General features: G+C 47.9%; 1 protein-coding gene across 8 annotated transcripts; it reads left to right on the top strand.

Annotated features, from left to right (window-relative positions):
• Positions 1 to 11: 11 nt before the first annotated feature.
• On the top strand, positions 12 to 16,856 carry LOC102521666 (glyoxylate/hydroxypyruvate reductase B-like). 8 transcript variants are annotated; one of them, XM_032470729.1, is made up of 9 exons: positions 12 to 311; positions 4,751 to 4,824; positions 5,711 to 5,840; positions 6,246 to 6,310; positions 8,339 to 8,723; positions 9,516 to 9,687; positions 11,038 to 11,216; positions 12,395 to 12,491; positions 12,582 to 13,001. In XM_032470729.1, exons 5-9 carry the CDS (start codon positions 8,342 to 8,344, stop codon positions 12,841 to 12,843), a joined length of 1,092 nt encoding a protein of 363 aa, XP_032326620.1. In that variant the 5' UTR covers positions 12 to 311; positions 4,751 to 4,824; positions 5,711 to 5,840; positions 6,246 to 6,310; positions 8,339 to 8,341; the 3' UTR covers positions 12,844 to 13,001. The 8 variants fall into 8 exon arrangements, with proteins under 8 accessions (XP_032326620.1, XP_032326621.1, XP_032326619.1 ...); XM_032470730.1 differs by having other exon boundaries at positions 5,711 to 5,845; XM_032470728.1 differs by lacking the exon at positions 5,711 to 5,840 and having other exon boundaries at positions 12,582 to 13,000.
• Positions 16,857 to 17,708: the final 852 nt, after the last annotated feature.

Raw genomic sequence — 17,708 nt, 5'->3', positions numbered from 1 at the left:
TGGCAGGTGCGTGCGCGCGCCCGGCAGGGGTGGTGGAGTCGGGGCCGCGGCTGGACGTCTGCGGTGCGAGCGGCGGCGGGGCTGCGCCGCCTCAGAACTGCTCCCCGATCGGTGCCCCGGGACCCGGGGTGGGGGTGGGCAGGAGGGTACCGGTAAGACTCAGATGCCCACAAATAGTGTATTGAAATTAGTATTTTTAAACGTGTTTTGTTGTGGTAAAGCTCCCACGTGAACGGTCCAGCTCGGTGCTCCCACGTGGTCGTGCTGCCGCCCGCGCTCCAGGTGGTTCTTCCGTGGGAAGCTTTGTCGAGGTACGTTCACATACCGTGAAGTGACTCACCCGTTACAGTGAGGTAGTTTCTCACAGAGTCGTGGAACCAACGCCACAGTCCGATTGTAGAAGACTTTCATAGCCCCCAAACCCCCTGCTTATAAGCGTTCAGCCCCGTTTCCCTCCATCCTTTGGCGCTGGCAACCCCCGCCTATGCCAGACACTTTAAGTCCTCTGTTCCCGACCTCCCACTGAGCATGCTCTTCTCGGGGCTCACCTGCACTGTAGACTCATCAGTACAGTTGACCTGGGACAACGGGGTTTGATCGATGCAGCCACTTACACGGGGACCACGTGGCCTGCAGGTGGTAGAGTCTACAGGAGGGAACGGGAATATGAAGGCCCACTGTAAAATTGTGCGTGGATTTTGAGTGCGTGGAGGGTCATTGTTCAAGGATCAACTGTACTTAGTTCCTTTTTATTGGTCACTAATATTCTATTATGTGGATATACTGCATTTTATCTGTCCATCAGTTGACTAACATTAGGGTTGTTTCCACCTTTTGGCTATCATTAATAATGCTGCTATGAACATTTATGTACAAGTTTTTGTATAGATTCAAGTTTTCATTTCTCTTGGGTACATATACAGGTGGAATGGCAGAATCATACGGTAACTGTTTGACATTTTGAGGAATTGCCAAACTTTTCAGAAGTAGTACGATTCCGACAGCCATGTAGTGGGGTTGAATTTCTCCACTTCTTTGCCTACACTTATTTGTTGTCTTTTTAAAAAGATATCCTGGTAGGTGTGAAGTGATGTCTTATGATTTTTGACTTGCATTTCCCTAATGGCTAGTGATACAGAGCTTTTAATGTCCTTATTGGCCATTTGGAAAATGTCTGTTCAGTTCCTTGGCCACTTAAAAATGAATTAGTTGTCTTTTTATTTGTGAGTTGTAAGAGTTCTTTATTTTTCTGGATAGAAATCCATCATCAAATACATGATATGAAATATTTCCTCCAGTTTTGTGGACTGACTTCTTATTTTTTATTGATAATCATTTCAGCATAAAACTTTTAAATTTTGATTGAATCCCATGTATCTTTTTCCTTGTGTTGTTTGTGCTTTTGGTGTCATATCTAAGAATCATTGCCTGACTCAGAGTCATGAATATTTACTCCTGTTTTCTTCTAAGGGTTTTATAGTTTTAACTCTTACTTTTAGATCTATGATAATTTCAAGTTAATTTTTGTGTATGGTGTTTGGTAGGTGTCCGACTTTATTCTTTTGTATGTGGTTATCCAGATGCCCCAGCACTACTTATTGGAAAGATTATTCTTTCCTTATCAAATTGCTTTGGCACCCTTGTTGAAAATCAATTGACTTCATTTTCTCCTCTTTTTTGTACATATGTATTTAAAACTGGTTACGTGTTGGATTTATAAGAAAATCAACTTAATTTAAATATAAGCATTTATTTCTGTAGTCTCAACTTTATCCCACTGATCTGTAAGTCTAGCCTTATGTTTATACCACCCTGTCTTGATTAGTAGCTTTGTAGTAAGTTTTGAAATCAGTTAGTCTGAATCCTCTGACTTTGAGTTCAGAAAAGGCTTCCCTATGGATGTGATACTTAAATGGGGACCTGCAAGATGAGTGAGAACTTGGGGAAGAGCTGGGGTCGAGTCCTGGCAGCGTGGGAACAAGTCCAGGGCTAAGAGTGTGGCAGTTTGGGACAATTTGCAGTGGAAATGAGCATATGAGGGGTTTGCAGGATGGACAGGCCGGAAAATGGGGCCTCTGAGGCTGTACTCAGTTAGGATTTCAGACTTCACCACATGCATGAGACAAGCTGCTGAGGCCTTCACGCTGGGGGTTAACAGGTCAGATTTAACCCCTTCGAGCCCCTAGGCTGCCATGGACAGGAGAGGATTGCAGAGGGAGTGTGTAGAGAGAGGGGAGTTGGGAGATTAGCACCAGAGTAAGAAAAGCTGCTGCGTGAGCTCTGCAGAGAGGTCTGGGCTGGAGATGAACACTGGAGAGCTGTTTGGGTCGGTAGTGCCGTTTAGTCTGCTTGAAAGACAATAATAAGACCAGAGGTTTCCCCAGATAATATTTTTGACTAGGTAAGTAAACACAGGGTTGATTTTTAATTTATTTAGGGGAAAAACGAGTAAGTAACAACATAGGTGGTGTATGACTATGAAAAGTTGATGCAGAAAAAATGTGGGGCATGAGAGGATGGCTGTGTCGCACATCTCAGTCGAATCCCTGGGACACACCCCATCAATCGAGGGTCCTTGGCTTCACACAGGAGAGAATTCAAGAGTGAGCCACAGTAGACCAAAGGTGGATTTTGTTCAAAGAAATACACGCTCCATAGACGGAGTGCAGGCTGTCTCAGAAGAAAGAAAGAAGAAAGACCTAGGAGATACACGTTCCATAGGCACAATGCAGGTCATCTTACTCAGAAGGGAGAGCACGGGGTTGGCTAGGAAAAATGAGATCGGTGAGGAATTGTGGGGGTTGTTAGCTTTTATGCGCTTGGTAACTTCATATGCTAACAAGTGGGGGGATTATTCTAGTTACTTTGGGGAAGGGGCTGGGATTCCCAGGAATTGGGCCATCACCCACTTTCTGACTTTGTATGGTCAGCCTTGAAACTGCTGTGGCACCTATGGGAGTGCCATTTAGCAGCTACTGTATTTCAAGAAGCCTATGTTGAAGCTCAAGGCCTACTGGGGGTTGAGTCTTCCACTATCTTGGTGCTAATGGCTGTGTCATTCTTTAATGGCTATACCCTGCCCCCTTCCCTACTGCCTCAAAATGACTGAATTTGTAACACGTGCACCCAGAACAGAAGAGAGACAAAGTGGGGGAGTGAACCCTTGGGGGGTGACTTAGAGCATGGTGGGGCAGTGCCACTGTCCTACAGGGAGGGCCTGTGTCACCTACCTCCCACCTTCCCAGACAAAAGCAGTCCTGACCTCAGGGTGAGACTTGCTTTTTACCAGGTGCCAGCATGGAGACCCTGCCCACCAGTGTAGTCCCCCACACCTTCCCCCACCCCCTTGACTTAAAACAATAAAACAGCCAATTGTTTTATAAGCAAAATGGGTTTATTCGAGAACAGCAAAAAGTTGCAATGTAGGACATGCCATCTATGGCAAACCACTGGCAAGTCCAGAGAACAGAGGAGAAACTTCAGAGAGGGCAAGGGGGCTTTGGGAGAGTACTGGCTCCCCACAGGCCGGCTGTTGCCTGACGGAGGAATTCCTCCTTCCATTACTGAGTTGATAGTAATGTTGCCAGTGGATGCAACCGGTGTTCCAGGTTCTTGTCCCGTCCCAGAAAGAATTCAGAGACAAGACGTAGCGGTTAAAAAAGTAGAGTGAGGTTTTATTAAAGGATGGATAATACACTCTCAAGGGGAGAGCGGGCAGGCTCAGGTGACGCTGCCCTCAGTTTCTTTGGCAAGGTAGTTACATAGGGTGTAAAAATGAATGGGTGGAATATTCATTGTGGAGGGAAGGGCTTGGGGTCGTATTTCCTGATTATCATCCCAACTCCACTTTCCCAAAGGGAGGAGGGATTTTTGTCCTTTTTTAGTCTGGATCAGAAGTGTCATGGCGTCGGTGCATGATGGGGACTTCTGATCTGCAAGGCTAATTTTATTGAAATGAGGGAATAATGTGCAAAAGGTTACATTTGGACACTGAAAATTCCAGCCTTTTTTTCGCCTTTATTTGTTGGTCTCCAGGCCAAAAGGTGTGGCCGCCTATCAGCCCAAATGTTCCTGCTTTTCTTTCTCTGCCCAAGGGACCCCTGGTGCTTACATGATGTATGGTTTCCAGTATTTGGCTTGTGCCCCTCCTTTCTGCCCAATTCCTGCCATTTGGTCTGTGTCCCCCTTTCTCTGCTCATAACTAGCTATCTGCCTACCTAACAGTAAGGGTGGGCCTCCAGTGGAGGCAGAGGGGGCAGGTGAGACCTTCCCCTTCTGGCCACAGATCCATCTTTTTTTTCTAACCTGTTATTTTTTGAATTATAGTATAGTCGATTTACAATGTCGTGTTAGTTTCTGGTGTACAGCATGGTGACTCAGTTATACATATATACACTCCTCATTCCCTCTTAAATGAGGTTTCTGTTTGTTTTTTTCACCCCCACACTGAGGCTGAGGCCAGCAACCTTCCCCACCACCCAGGTCCCCAAGTCCACCACCCAGCTCGGCTCTGAGAGAGGCTCCGTCCGCAGTCCTGCAGAGCAGCGGGGGGTGGGCCGGCAGGCGGGGCCTGGTCCCGCAGGCGGGGCTCGCAGAGGCTGCTGGGGCTGGGGGCATGGCTGGGGTGTGGCCTGGCAGGGGGCGTGGCCGCGCCCTTTGACCTCCCGCCTTCCTGGTCAGGTTCGTGCCTGGGAGGCTGGGTCAGGTCCTTAAATCTTGAGTCTTTTTAAAAAGGTCAATGTGTCCCTAGGATGTTGCTTTGTGGGCGGGAGACTGGACCTCTGCCGCGTGGGTGTGACTGACCTCCGGCCTTACCTGGGACAGGTGGGTAGCATCAGAATTCTGAAAGTCATGTGGGCCTGCAGGGCACGATCCTAAAGGATTTAACAAGGAAAGTCCAGTGTTACTATTTATACCTGCCTTGTTGAAGAGAAGACTTAAGGCGGCTTCAGAGACTGCCAGAACCTAAAGGTATTCACTCTTTTTCTAAGCTTCAGGCAGTGGCAGATTAAGCTTTAAATGGATAAGATTCAGGTACCAACATTAGATTTTATAGTTTATGGTTTAATCTCTTATATGAACGCAATTTTTTTAATTGACACCTGGTGCCTGGAGAAACCTCACATAAAGGGTGTAAACAGTGCAGTTTTCATTAATCCCAAAGCAGCAAACCCATCCTCACGGGCACGCCCTTTGGTGTATCTTTATCTTTTAGGTGGCCTCATGTAGTCATGAGTGCTTAGGTCACTTCCATCAAGTCCAGAATGTCATGCTGAGGGTGATAAGTGATCAGAGGGGCTAAACATGGCATCATCTACCTCCTGTAAAGGAGGAATCTTTTTTCCAGGTTGTTTTTTGAGCCTCTTTGGCACAGAATCTGTACAGGGATCTGTAGATGACAGAGGACAAGCAGCTTTGGTTTTATACTCACGAAGAGGCAGAGGGCTACTGTGGGCGGCGAAACTTCAGAAGGTGTTGGAGGACAAGAGGACAGGGTGGCAGGGGGACTTGGCAGGATGATGTGGGAGTGTTGGGCTCGCCTGTCAAATATTAAGAGAGGAACTGTCATGAGGAAATAGGATTTTAAGAAGTTTTATTGCATTGTATGAATTCAGCCTCCCTCTTTGGTGTAAGCTTGTTTCTAGACACTTGGGTAAATATCTAAATTGTTGTTCAGATTTAAACGTTAATAACTCCTGTTCGCTGAAAGCTTGCAGTTGGCGCTCCAGGCCCTGCAGGTTCCCTTCTACCGTCAGGGCCGCCGGGCACGGCTGTCTGCCTCCCTCCCCTTGTGCTGGAAGAGAGCGAGTTTCCGAGGGAAGCGCCGCCTGCAGAGCAGCGTGAGGCCAGCGCCAGCTCCTCCTTTGCACCTGGCCCCGCTTTGTCCTCTTTCCTGCCCTCTCCCCACCTTTTTTGTCTCTTTCTCTCTGTCCCCAAAACCAAACATTTGTATTGATTGCATTTGGTTTTTGTTTCTCGTTTTTGCTTTTTAAGTTGAAAATATTTTCTTTACTCCCCACTCCCTTGCCTGCCCTCACTTCTGCGAACTGAATTAGCTCTTGTGTACTTGTGTTATCTCCTCGCTCCTCCTGCCCCGCCGCCTCAGGGCCAGGTCAGGGTCTGCATGCCTCCCTCCTCACCTCACCCTCCTGAGTACTGCACAGGCGTCGGTCTTATTTGCCTTTGAAGGAAGAAGTTGGAAGTTCATTCTCCTTTACTTTTCTTTCTGGGTATCGATTTTACAGGGGCTTTACAAGAAAAAAATCCTGACTTTATAGCCTTGGATCTGTTGAAGGCGATTTCAACAAAGGTAATATGAGTTTTTTTTTTTAATTAAGCAATCATTTTGCAAGGAGGAAGCTGACTTTTAATTTATGTTTAGCTGTTCAAATTAAACAGCATGAGGAGAATGCACATAGCATTTGGAAAAGGTACATGTCTGAACTATCACTCTGTTAACAAAAACAGCTGTGAAATTTTTTTTAATTTAAAAATTTTTTATTTCTTTTTTTGCCGGGGGAAGTATTTATTTATTTAGTTAGTCTTTCAGTGTAGGTACTGGGGATTAAACCCAGGGCCTTATGCATGCTAAGCGTGCTATCTACCACTTGAGTTATACCCTCCCCCTCAAAAGCTGTAAAATTTTTGATTTTTCCAAATTTCACACGTGGGTTTATCCTCTGACTTGGACAAACTGCCAGTGTCTAATAACACACCCAGTAATACTTTGTGGCATGTTCCTTTGTTGTCAGAATGTTCCCAGCCTAACCATCACGTTAATGCTGTCCATCCATGGACACCTGCAGAGACATGTCCACTGAGCTCTCTTTTCACAGAAATTAGGGGAGGAAAAGGCAATGTGACCTTAGGCTGCAATTATAAAACACTACCTGTTATCACTCAAGCTTCACCAAGAACCCAGGAAGGCTGGGGACCTCTGATCAGCCACAGAGCTGTGCCAGAGCCAAAGTCCTCATCTTTCGACCCTCCCACCACTGAGCACTGGGCTCAGCCCCAGCAGTCCACTGGGCTCAGGCTCCCTTCTCAGGAAGTTGTTGATGGTTGGTCCCCCTTCCTGTCTCAAGCTCCTTTGCTGGATTCTTGGCTGTGACTGGAGATGGTCAGGGTCTATGCCAGAGCAGAAGACAGAGACCAAGGATGGAGTGATCTCCTGAATCTTCCCGGTGCTCCCATCCCTGCTACACCCACTTCTCCCACCTGGGACTCTCCACCCTCTTCACAGTTGGAACAGCCATGACTCACTTGGAGGGTCTTGGATCTTTTCCACATACAACCACGGACAGGAACGGTGTAATCAGTGTGTGTCCTTGCTCTGTAACCAGTATTAAAGCAGTCAGAAATTGAGCCTCCTCTCTGGAAAAATAAGATCTTATTTGGAATGAAGCTCTTTTAATCTTTTATTCAATGTCCAAAACGTAAACACAAATTGTTTTTTAGCCAATTATGCTCTGAGCTTTGAACATATTTTAAACATTTCCAGCTAAGTTCATGACCCAAAGATAAAATGCATTCATTAGCCTCAACTCTTGAAAAGCAACCGGTTTTCTTTTTGGAGGAAAGCTATAAAATGTTAAAAATATCTTATTTTTAATTTGGAACAAGGAACATAAAACATTATTTAATCATTTGACAGACAATAACAAATGTCTTTTACTTTCACAGTAAAAAATGGTCAGTTTTATTTTAGTGGCTGAAAAGAACAAACATCTGTTATCTCCTAGGTCTTCAAGCCAGGAATCCAGATGTGGCTTCCCTGGGTGGTTCTGGCTCAGGGTCTTAGGAAACTTTAGTTAAGGCATTGGCCAGGGCCACGGTCATTGCAGGGCTCACCAGGCCGTTAGCTGGCCTCTGAGTTTTACTTCTCACTCACTTGGGCCTGGGCACAGGGCTGCACCCCAGCTTGGCACTGGGCTGCCCTAGGAGAGGGGACAGTGGGAGAGGGCAGTGAACTCCCTCGCTCCACTGTGTTCCCTTCACTAGACGCAGACTCCAGGGTGGGGGGGTCACACAAAGGCATGAGGACCTGAGTGGGGCTGGGAGGCTTCCCTCCCCCGCCCCCCTCACACACACACACACACCCCCGCCGCAGGGCAGAAGTAAGGACCCAGGTGAGGTAGGGAGGAAAGTGGGCACGGTGCCAACATTGGTACCCGCAGAGCTCTGGGTCTGTTGTGTTCAGTTTTTATGGGAATGTATCCAGGAAGTAAAGTGAATTTGCCCTGTTGCCATTTAGAAAATCTAAAGAGTGATAGAATAACGTAGCGGTTATTCTCATGAAGACTCTTTGACAGCAGACACCGCTTTCAACTTTCTGCAGGCCATGGGCGATCAGGACCTACCTGGAGTTTTGGTGTCTGGGTTTAAAGGACCGCATGGTATATGTGAAGATCACGTGAGAGATCTGCAGAAACACTTTCACCTCATCACCATGGAAGAATTTTTGGAGAATAAAACACAACTAGCTCCGAAGATCCGCGCTGTGTTCGTCTGGGGCGGGAGGCCAGCTGTTGACCGGGAGCTCCTGCGTAGCCTGCCCTCCCTGAGGATCGTTGCCAGCGCGGGGGCCGGGCTGGACCACCTGGACCTGGCGCTCATTGCCAGCTCTGGCGTGAAGGTGGCCAGCACACCACATGCTGTTTCCAGCCCCACGGCAGACCTGGGGATGGCCTTGCTGCTGGCTGCAGCCCGGAGAGTAGTGGAAGGTAAGCAGCCATTGGAGATGCTGGTTTTCCGGAGATCAGGTGACATGTTCAATGCCACGCATGGTACAATTTTATCTTCTGGCTCTGAGTTCCTCATACTGCCCTGCGGATCGGAGCCACTCTTAGTGGATTATAGCCCCCTCAGTGCCAAGCTCAGTGTCTGGGGCACGTGGCCTCTGTCTGATGCCCTGTTTCTCCCCACCGAGCTCCACTCACTACGCAGCAGTGGGTAACTGTGTGCATGAAGTAACTTCAGCACCACTGTGAAAAGGCCCCTGGGGTGATTCATTGGCCACTCAGCATGCCACGCTACCGGGGTGGAGGCCTACAAGCGAGTGGCGGAATCCCACCTCTCCACACACTGGACATCATCGCTGGGAGCATCTCCAGGAAGGCAGCAAAGTGATGCAGTGCTTCACACTGTCCTGACGGAGCCCCGGGGTGAAGCGGCTTGAGGAAGGAGGCAGCGGGAACCAGGCCAGTGCTGTTCCCGCTGCTGCTGGTTCACACTTGCACAGTCACACATGCACACACACACACACAGTCACATGCTCAGACATGCAAACATACACATGCACACACACTCACACATACACAGACACACACACACTGCAAAACCAAATTTTTACCAAAAATCCTCCCTGAATGCGAAAGAAGTTGTTATTTTAAAGCCTTCCACCAGGAGGCTCTGGTTTGTTACATCACTGCCCCGATGTCACAGGGCGGGTTGTGGGGTTTCCGTGTGTGCTGTGCACACTGCCCACTGCCCAATCTGCACCTTTTTAATTTCAGGTCATCAGTTGGCTGTTTCACCAGATACGGAGAAATTTTCTATAAACTGGATGGGTCAGGGAGTGACCGGGGCCACTCTGGGAATTATCGGCATGGGCAGCATCGGCTATAAGATTGCCCAGAGGGCCAGAGCGTTTGAAATGAAGATTTTGTACCACAATAGGAAACGGAGGTAAAATTCAGAAAATGGACTTGAAATTAACGAGCAGCACTTACACCATCCCTGCCTTAAACACGGCTTAGAGGTATTATGCCTCCACTTTTCATACACTTCCCCTGTTCTTTCTCTCCAAAGAGTAGGACTGATGATCAAGGCACTGTGGTTTTTTATGATTACCTTGAAAAAATTTCACCAGAAAGAAAAGAGATTTTTGGCTCACCTACAATTGTGCTTTTTTATTTGTAAAGTGATTTTTTGCTCTTGGGAGATGCTGTCCACACTCTACTACACACAACACACTGAGGTGTCCGCTCCCCCCCCCCATGGTACTCAGGCTGAGGCCCCCTTCCGCTGGCACTGCCAGCAGCACTCAGCCCAACACCTGGTCCTGTTGATTCCATCCAAACAACGACTCTCAAACCTCCTGTTCTCTCTCACTTCACCGTCGCCACCCATCACACCTCAGGCCCCGTCCTTCCTCACTTGAAACACACACCCACTCCCAGACTTCCAGCCCCATCTGCAGACCAGCCAGAGGATGGCATGGTTCACAGCCTTTCAGTGGCTTCTGTTGCCGTAGTGTAGATTTCCATTCATGGAGGCGTGGTGAGCTGGGAGGCTGTCTCCCTTACAGTCACTGTGTTTGCTCAGTGGACAGTGGAGAGACTCGGGTAGTTGTCACAGCTCTCAGTGCGAGGAAGGCAGACGCAGCGGCCAGGGCTCTAGGTGTGTGATGTGGGCGGGGCATTCACAGCGGCCAGCACATGGCCGTTCCTTGTTCCTCCAGGCCATCCCCTGGCCAAGACATGTTAGGAGAGAATTCATATAGTTTTATATTCCTTATCTGGAGGGCAGTAGTGGCTACCAGGGATACTGTGACCTCCTGGAGCTTGGAATTTCTGTTAAATAATCAGCTTTCTGGTGTGGCCAGAGCAGGAGGTAAGATTGGACCCAGAATAAAGCACACAATCCTGCCAGCACTGGACCCTTGGATCCGTCCTCTCTGTTGAGCAGACGGCACTCCTAGGCCCTCTCCTGTTTCTCTGTTTTTTCTGGAAACTTTGATGTGTTTGCCCACATTCAGCAATACTTGACATCATTGAAAGCATGTCTGACACACAAGTGGGCTTGTAGCAGACCCTGGGGGTTCACAGATGAGCGACAGGAAGCTCATGACCTCAGGGGGCTCTCAGACTGGGGTGAAGCCACGCAGATGCTGAGGTCTCACCTTGGAGAACCCAGAGGCGTCCACAGGGTATCTTGGGTGACCCCTGTCCTCTGGGCCCTCAGAAACTCCTCCTGGGGCAACTTGATGAATTTCTAACTGGAGAATGTGGTTTTTCTTCCTTATTCTCTTAATAGGAAATTGGAGGAGGAGGGAGCTGTTGGGGCCACTTACTGTGCGAGGCTGGATGACCTGCTTCAGTGGTCAGACTTTGTGATGCTGGCTGTGAGCCTGACACCCCAGACCCAGGGGCTGGTTGGGAGGCGGGAGCTGAGTCTGATGAAGCCCAGCGCCACTCTCATCAACATCGGCAGAGGTACCTGCCCCCTGCTGTGTGCTGAGGACCCTGCAGGAGAACCCCCCCCCAATACCCCTCATCATTTCCAGTCAGCCGTTCCCCTGCATGGCCTGAAGGGTCCACGTAGACTGGGGGGTGTTGAGTTAAAGGGATTTTACTTTCTATTTAGGGATATTTCTGATTTTTATCTCCACATCCTTTTGAACCTCAAGTTAGCAACAGAGGGTAACATTCCACTGTGGCAGGTCTCACATCCAAGTTTGGATGTCTTCTTGTGGGGGGCATCACAGTTTGATCTCCCAGGTAATTAAGCAGAATTTATGGGGATGAATTTTCTGAGCCTTCACTTTATTATTTGGTCATTTGACACTGGTGTAGAGCTTTGTGCATGTGTGCAGGAGGCAGTAGGCCCTGTGCTATAACCAGCGTTGGTGGGTTGCTGTGGCATCTATAAGAAGACAGGCAGAGCCCTCGACACACATGGGAGGGTTTGTGCTGACATCAGACATGCAGGCGGTTTGCCTTTGGGGGTCTCGGGCTGGAGCACCTGGCATGACCAACAATAGGTGACAACATCCACCTGTGTCTCTCATCTGTAAAACAAGGAGAGGAATGCTTGCCGTGGGTGCTCCCTGTCCTGCCAGGTGGGCGGCCGCTCACAGCCTGTCAGCTGGAAGTAGGCTCCTCGTAGGTCTCTGCTGGAAGGAGAGTGTCTCCTTCTCAGCTGCTGCTGCTCACCCTGATGTCTTGTATTTGAAATGCAGTTGTGGATCGTGTTTGTGACTGTTCCAGTTTTTAATGTGTATTTAAAACTACACATTCCTTAGCTGGGACCCTTTGGTGGTTTGGGAGGTGGTGCAGTGCAGTGAGAAGGCCCAGGCTGGTGTCAGACAGACCTGGGCTCGGATCCGGGGGAATGTGGTAGGAAAGTGTGACTTTGGGGAGCTTGTAACCTGTGAGCCTCAGTTTTCTTATCTGTAAAATGAGTGTTTCCTTTTCCTGGGTAAGTGGACGATTCAGCAAGACAGTGTCTATGAAGGGCTGAGCCTCTCTGGGCATGTGGCAGGCGCTTGACAGGACAAAGTTCACGTGCTCTGTCAGACTTCTGATGAGATCAGGATGTGTCTGAACAGTAGCTCATGCGACCAGAGCATCCTTCCCGTGGTTCCTACAGAGGAGGTGTCTCATCCATCCAGGTCCGTTAGTGGATCAGGACGCCCTGGTGGAAGCCCTTCAGACCGGGGTCATTAAAGCGGCAGCGCTGGATGTGACGTCCCCCGAACCCCTACCCAGGTAAGGAAGCCGACAGTTGCAGTTCTCCGGCTCCAGGGGGCAGGTCTCAGAGTCACATGTTGTGATCGTGCAGGGTCTGGTGTTGTCCAGTTCTGCAGGTGTCAGGCGTCTGCCTCAACACCTCCATGGACAGGGTGCTTGGGGCCCTGGGGCCCAGATCGCAAGGATGGAGGCTGCACAGAACCGTCTTTTTCACGTCCTCCGGTTACCCACTGGCCCCAGTCTGCTCTATGGAGCATCGAAGGCCGACTTTGATCATTCTTCTACAGACCTGCATTATTTTAATCACTACATTTTATCTTGGTCTTTTTTTTTTTTTGAGGCTAAATATCTTCACATCCTTTACTTGTAGCCTGACTGATATCATTTACAGACACCTCATCATTATTACTGTGTTTCAGCACTTAGATTTTCAGGTCCTTTGAAAGTGTGCCCGTGAGACTGGCATCCAGGACCCGTGCTGTGGCTGGAGCCCTGGGGAGAGGGGGACAGAGCTGTGGCCACAGCCTGTATCTAGAGGGTCATTGCACCGTAGCTCATTGAGTTTTTAGTCAGCTAAAACTGGAATTGTTAGTCCCTCAATTGTTTTTAAGTGCATGTGTAGAATTTTACATTTACTTGTATTTAATTTCATTTGCTTGTGTGTTTTGACCCAGTGATCCAGCCTGTTGGGACATCTGGATCCGGCCACTCATTACACCAGCTGTTCTGACCTTTGATTCCCCCAACTTTGATTTCTATCCACTGAGCAAATTACTGTCAGCAGAATGCTTGACATTATAGCCAAATTTACTATCTAAGTGTATCAAGATTGACCATAGAACTTACAGACATTTCTGAGAAAAACAGCAATTTATTCAGAACAGAGTTTCTCATAATGTGGTCTGGAGACCCTTTCAGGGGGTCTGTGAAGTCAAAACTATTTTCTTTCTTTTCATTTTAAAGATCTAATTGGCTTTATTTAATAATTCATGAATCAGGCAGTACTCTAGCAGGTAGAGAGGAACTTACAAGTCAAAACTATTTTCATGATACTGTAAGATGTCACTTATTTCCACTCAAGTTTTGTCACAAGTGCACACTGGAGTCTTCTGGACACCCTGACAGCTAAGGGAATGTGCTCCTGTGCTGTATTAATTTTTTTTAGCATTTCTTATTGATTTATAATCATTTTACAATGTTGTGTCAAATTCCAGTTTTCTAATACAAAAAGTGTTGATAGATATACGAGAGCCACTAATCTACGATGAAAAAATAATCACGATATAAATTAAGAAGCATGACCATTTCTGACAGCCATCAACTTACTCAGACACCTAGAAGTCATGTGATCACCCCTGTTGCCTTTTACTCACATGTCACAGGGCAAATACCAGGGTCACATCCCGAAGTCTAGTTTATCCTAACAGGTGATGCACTCCCCATGTCCCACATGAAATCATTTCTGTGGCCAAGAGCTTTAGCAATTTTCTCAAGAATAACAATCTTTAGATATCTATATTAATTTCTAATCTCTGTACTTATCAGATATGTTTCAGGTTTCATCTTGGTTTTTCAGGGAGACATTCTGATTCTGCTTACTATGAAAAAAATTATTTAAAAAGTAGGAAATCTAGGGTTATATTAGTCACACTACATAAATATTCTTTGCTTTACAAAAGGATTCACTACAGATTATTTTCAAAAGAAAAAGTTTATTTGCCAATAGTGCCAGGAGTCCCCAAGATCACCTTCAGGCATAATGGTTTGCTAGAAAGGTGTGCAGAACTCAGAAAAGTTTTCATACTCACAATTAGCTTATTACGTGAAAAGACATAGTTTAAAATCAGCAAAAGCAGAAAACTGATAGGGTGGTGTCCAGGAGAACCAGGCCTGAACTTCCAGGTGTCCTCCCAGTGGAGCTGCGTGGGCAGCACTTACTGCCTCCAGCAATGATGAGTGACAACACATGTGAAGTATCTCCAACCAGGGACACTCACCCGAGCCTTGGGAGCAAGGGTCAGGTATGCAGGCATGGAGTGCCCACATTTCTGACACTGGCTTCTTAGTCTCTAGCTGCTGCAGAGGTCAAACTGGCTACAGGTGGACTAGAGCCTAGGCAAACCAAAACAGGCATTCACCACAAATTACACTGTAGTGTAAACTACCCAGCTCTGCCCAAGGCCCCAGGTATAAGAAGACACTCTTATCAGGCAGTATGTCTCCAGGGCTCCCAGGTTATCTCCCAGAGACCAAAGGCCAGCCTTATCTTGGAATGTGCAGGGTTCTAGAGCTCTAAGCCTGCCTGTAAATTAATTATTTACTACACAGGCCACCCCCTGGCCCTGGGCCTAGGCTGTCTTATGGCAAAATGATCATATTTCTTGGAACACCTACATTTACTACAGTATTTTTGTGACAGATGCAGCAATAATATCAGTATGCCTGACATTCAGAGCAGCCAATGTGGAGCAGGGATAGATTTAAAGAAACAACTAAACCATTGTGTTTTTGCGCTAGTTTGATTGTTCCCCACACCCCTTGATATACTACTATTTGTACCTTATGATGAACTTGTGTAGCACTATTTAGTATATAAATTCGCTATTTAGCTAAATCCAGTTTTCCCTCAGGCCAGTCATTTCCCATTGGTTTAACATCCCAAGGAGGCTTTAACTCAGTCTCTCAGCACCACTGATCTTCAACATCAGTATTATCATATGCTGTACTTACAGGAGGCGTCTTACGAACAATTCCAGCATTGCACCGTATTGCAGCAAGGTCATGGCACAATTCGGTTTCATCACATGACAAATCAGTAGCAGTTACAGAAGTATTTGCTATGCCTTCTCAACAGAACTGTATCTAGCCTGTGTACCAGATGACATTACGGCCAGGTGTTGGTACAACTGGCCATGATTCAGCTCCTTTTGGGTTCCGAGTCAGGACAAAGCCAGTCACCCTGTCTCAGTTCACACACTTGTACTGAGACTGGTTTCCATCACATGCTGTTATAAAGTGGGTCCCACCTCCTTCATGTGGGGAGGACAAGTGTTGTTCAGAACAGTTCCTATCCCTAATTGTGCCCCAGGATGTGTCTTATTTCAGTCATTCCTGGAGGTGAGGGCAGGTGTAGTGCATTGATAGGAATTACAGGTGCCTCCAGAGAGCTTCCATAGGCTTGGGGGTTGTCCACAAGATTCCCAAAGGTGTGTCCCTTGAGCCTCAGTAGCTAGGTTGGAGGATGGCTGCTGCATGGCTACTTTGGCTTCTGTCTGTATTAAAATGCTAAAGAGCCCTCTTGGGCCAGGTGACAGCACTTCCCCAACCCTGGGTTTCAGTATCATCCGTCATTCTGAGTCTGCCACTTCACTGAAACTTCATTATCTTTCCAGGCTGACTCCCATCCTTGGCCTTCTTCCTGGACGGGATCTCCCTCTAATCTGCCAACTCTAATTAATCAGTCTTTTCCCTCTGAAGGCCACTCCCATTAAAGGCATATTCAGCTTGTCCCATGGGGCCTGTCTCCCCGAGGCCCTTTTGTCTTGTGGGTCAGTGTCGTTTAGTCCAGCAGGCATGTTATGCCACTGTGTACTAATGGCCTGGGTGCAGTTAGGGTATGTGTTTTACACCCAGAAATGTTGGGTCACCTGTACCAGGGTCAGATAAGCAGTGGTCACACCTAGGTGTAATCTAGACTTCGCTACAAGACCTTCACCATCTCAGGGTAGGGGTATGAAACCAGAATATGAAATTAAAGAGGCCAAACGATTCTGAATAGTCTTCCCAAATAATCTGCGTTTCAGAGATCACCCTTTGCTCAAGTTGAAGAACGTCACTCTGACACCTCACATTGGAAGTGCAACTCATCAAGCCAGACGACAGATGATGGAGAGTCTGGTTGAAAGCATCCTGGCTTCTCTCAATGGCCTTCCTATTCCTAATGAAGTGCTACTTGAATGATTTTTGTGGGCTGAGAAGTCAGTGGGATGAAAACATGGCAGAATAAATGGGAAAAGAACATGTACTTTATATATATTAGAGTCCCTTATATAGATTGGATTAATACTATTTCGATGAAAAACTTGAGGAATAGTAATAATTGTTACCACTTGTTGAGAGATTGCTAAATGCTTTCCTTCTTTTCATCCTCAAGGCAGCTGTATGAAGGAAGTTCTATTGTTATTCACGATGAAACTGAGCACAGAGAATTACTTCTGTAGAGCCCAAAAGTCTGCAAATACTTGATTCTGTATTAAAACCCTGTGGATTTTCCAGTGAGCTATGTTGCTATAAATCCTGTTAAATTCCGATCTTTTACTGGATTACATAGTCCGCTAGTACCCTAATCACTATTTGTTTCTATCATTAAAAAAAAAAAAAAAAGATTTTTGTGCACCTTCGATGTGCCAAGCCCTGTTCTAAGAGCTGGGGCTGCTACAGGAAAAAAGTCCCCACCCTCAAGGGGTTTACTTCCTACTGGGGAGAAGGCCGAACACGGCCAGGAGCTGTGTGCGCCAGTGCGGGATAGAAGAGGGTTCGGGGGTGCGCACGCCTCCTTTCTGGAGTAGTTTCGAAGCCGCTGTCTTTCCCCAGGTGGCCCGGTGAGGAAGTGAGCAAACGAACTGGCAGTGCAGACAGAAAAACCCGAGTCCCTCCCAGTCGTGCAGGCAGCAGGGGCTCTGCTCCAGGACACCCACCTTTCACATAAACTGCCCGGTTTAGACCTCTCACCCCTTGCTTTCTTCATCTGATATTTTGTAGTTAGGGAGCTGCAGCGCACGCTTCTCTCCTAGCTTCGTACGTTAGCGTAAACTGTGTTCCTCGCTCTGCAATCGCCACATCTAGGGGGTGCGTGCGCTTCACCACCGAGTCCCACACACCTTGCGCCCCCTAGCCCCTGGCTGAGCCCGGCTAGCTCTGGGAGAGTGACGGAGGCGTGGCCCGCCCGCCCAGACGCCATCAGGCCCCGCCCTCAGTACGTCACCAGGCTCGTCTCACTTGCCTGGCCCCGCCCACAGGCGTCCGATTCCGAGCCATCGGCCCCGCCTATCCCCCCACGTGTTGCGTGTCGCCCGGCCCCGCTCCGGCCTTTCCCGCACATCGCTCCGCCCCGCCGCTTCACGTCTCGCCTACCAGTCCTCTAGGCACTGGTCCTCTCGTCCGTCCCGTAGACCCCTGTGTCTCCCCGAGTGCACGTCGCCTCAAGTCCCATCGTGTCGCCCCGCCCCCAACCGT

The sequence above is a fragment of the Camelus ferus genome, chromosome 30 (genome assembly GCF_009834535.1).
Source record: "Camelus ferus isolate YT-003-E chromosome 30, BCGSAC_Cfer_1.0, whole genome shotgun sequence".
Taxonomy (NCBI): Eukaryota; Metazoa; Chordata; class Mammalia; order Artiodactyla; family Camelidae; genus Camelus; species Camelus ferus.
The sequence above is the reverse complement of the archived record's forward strand: the minus strand, read 5'-3'. Positions and strand labels throughout refer to the sequence as shown.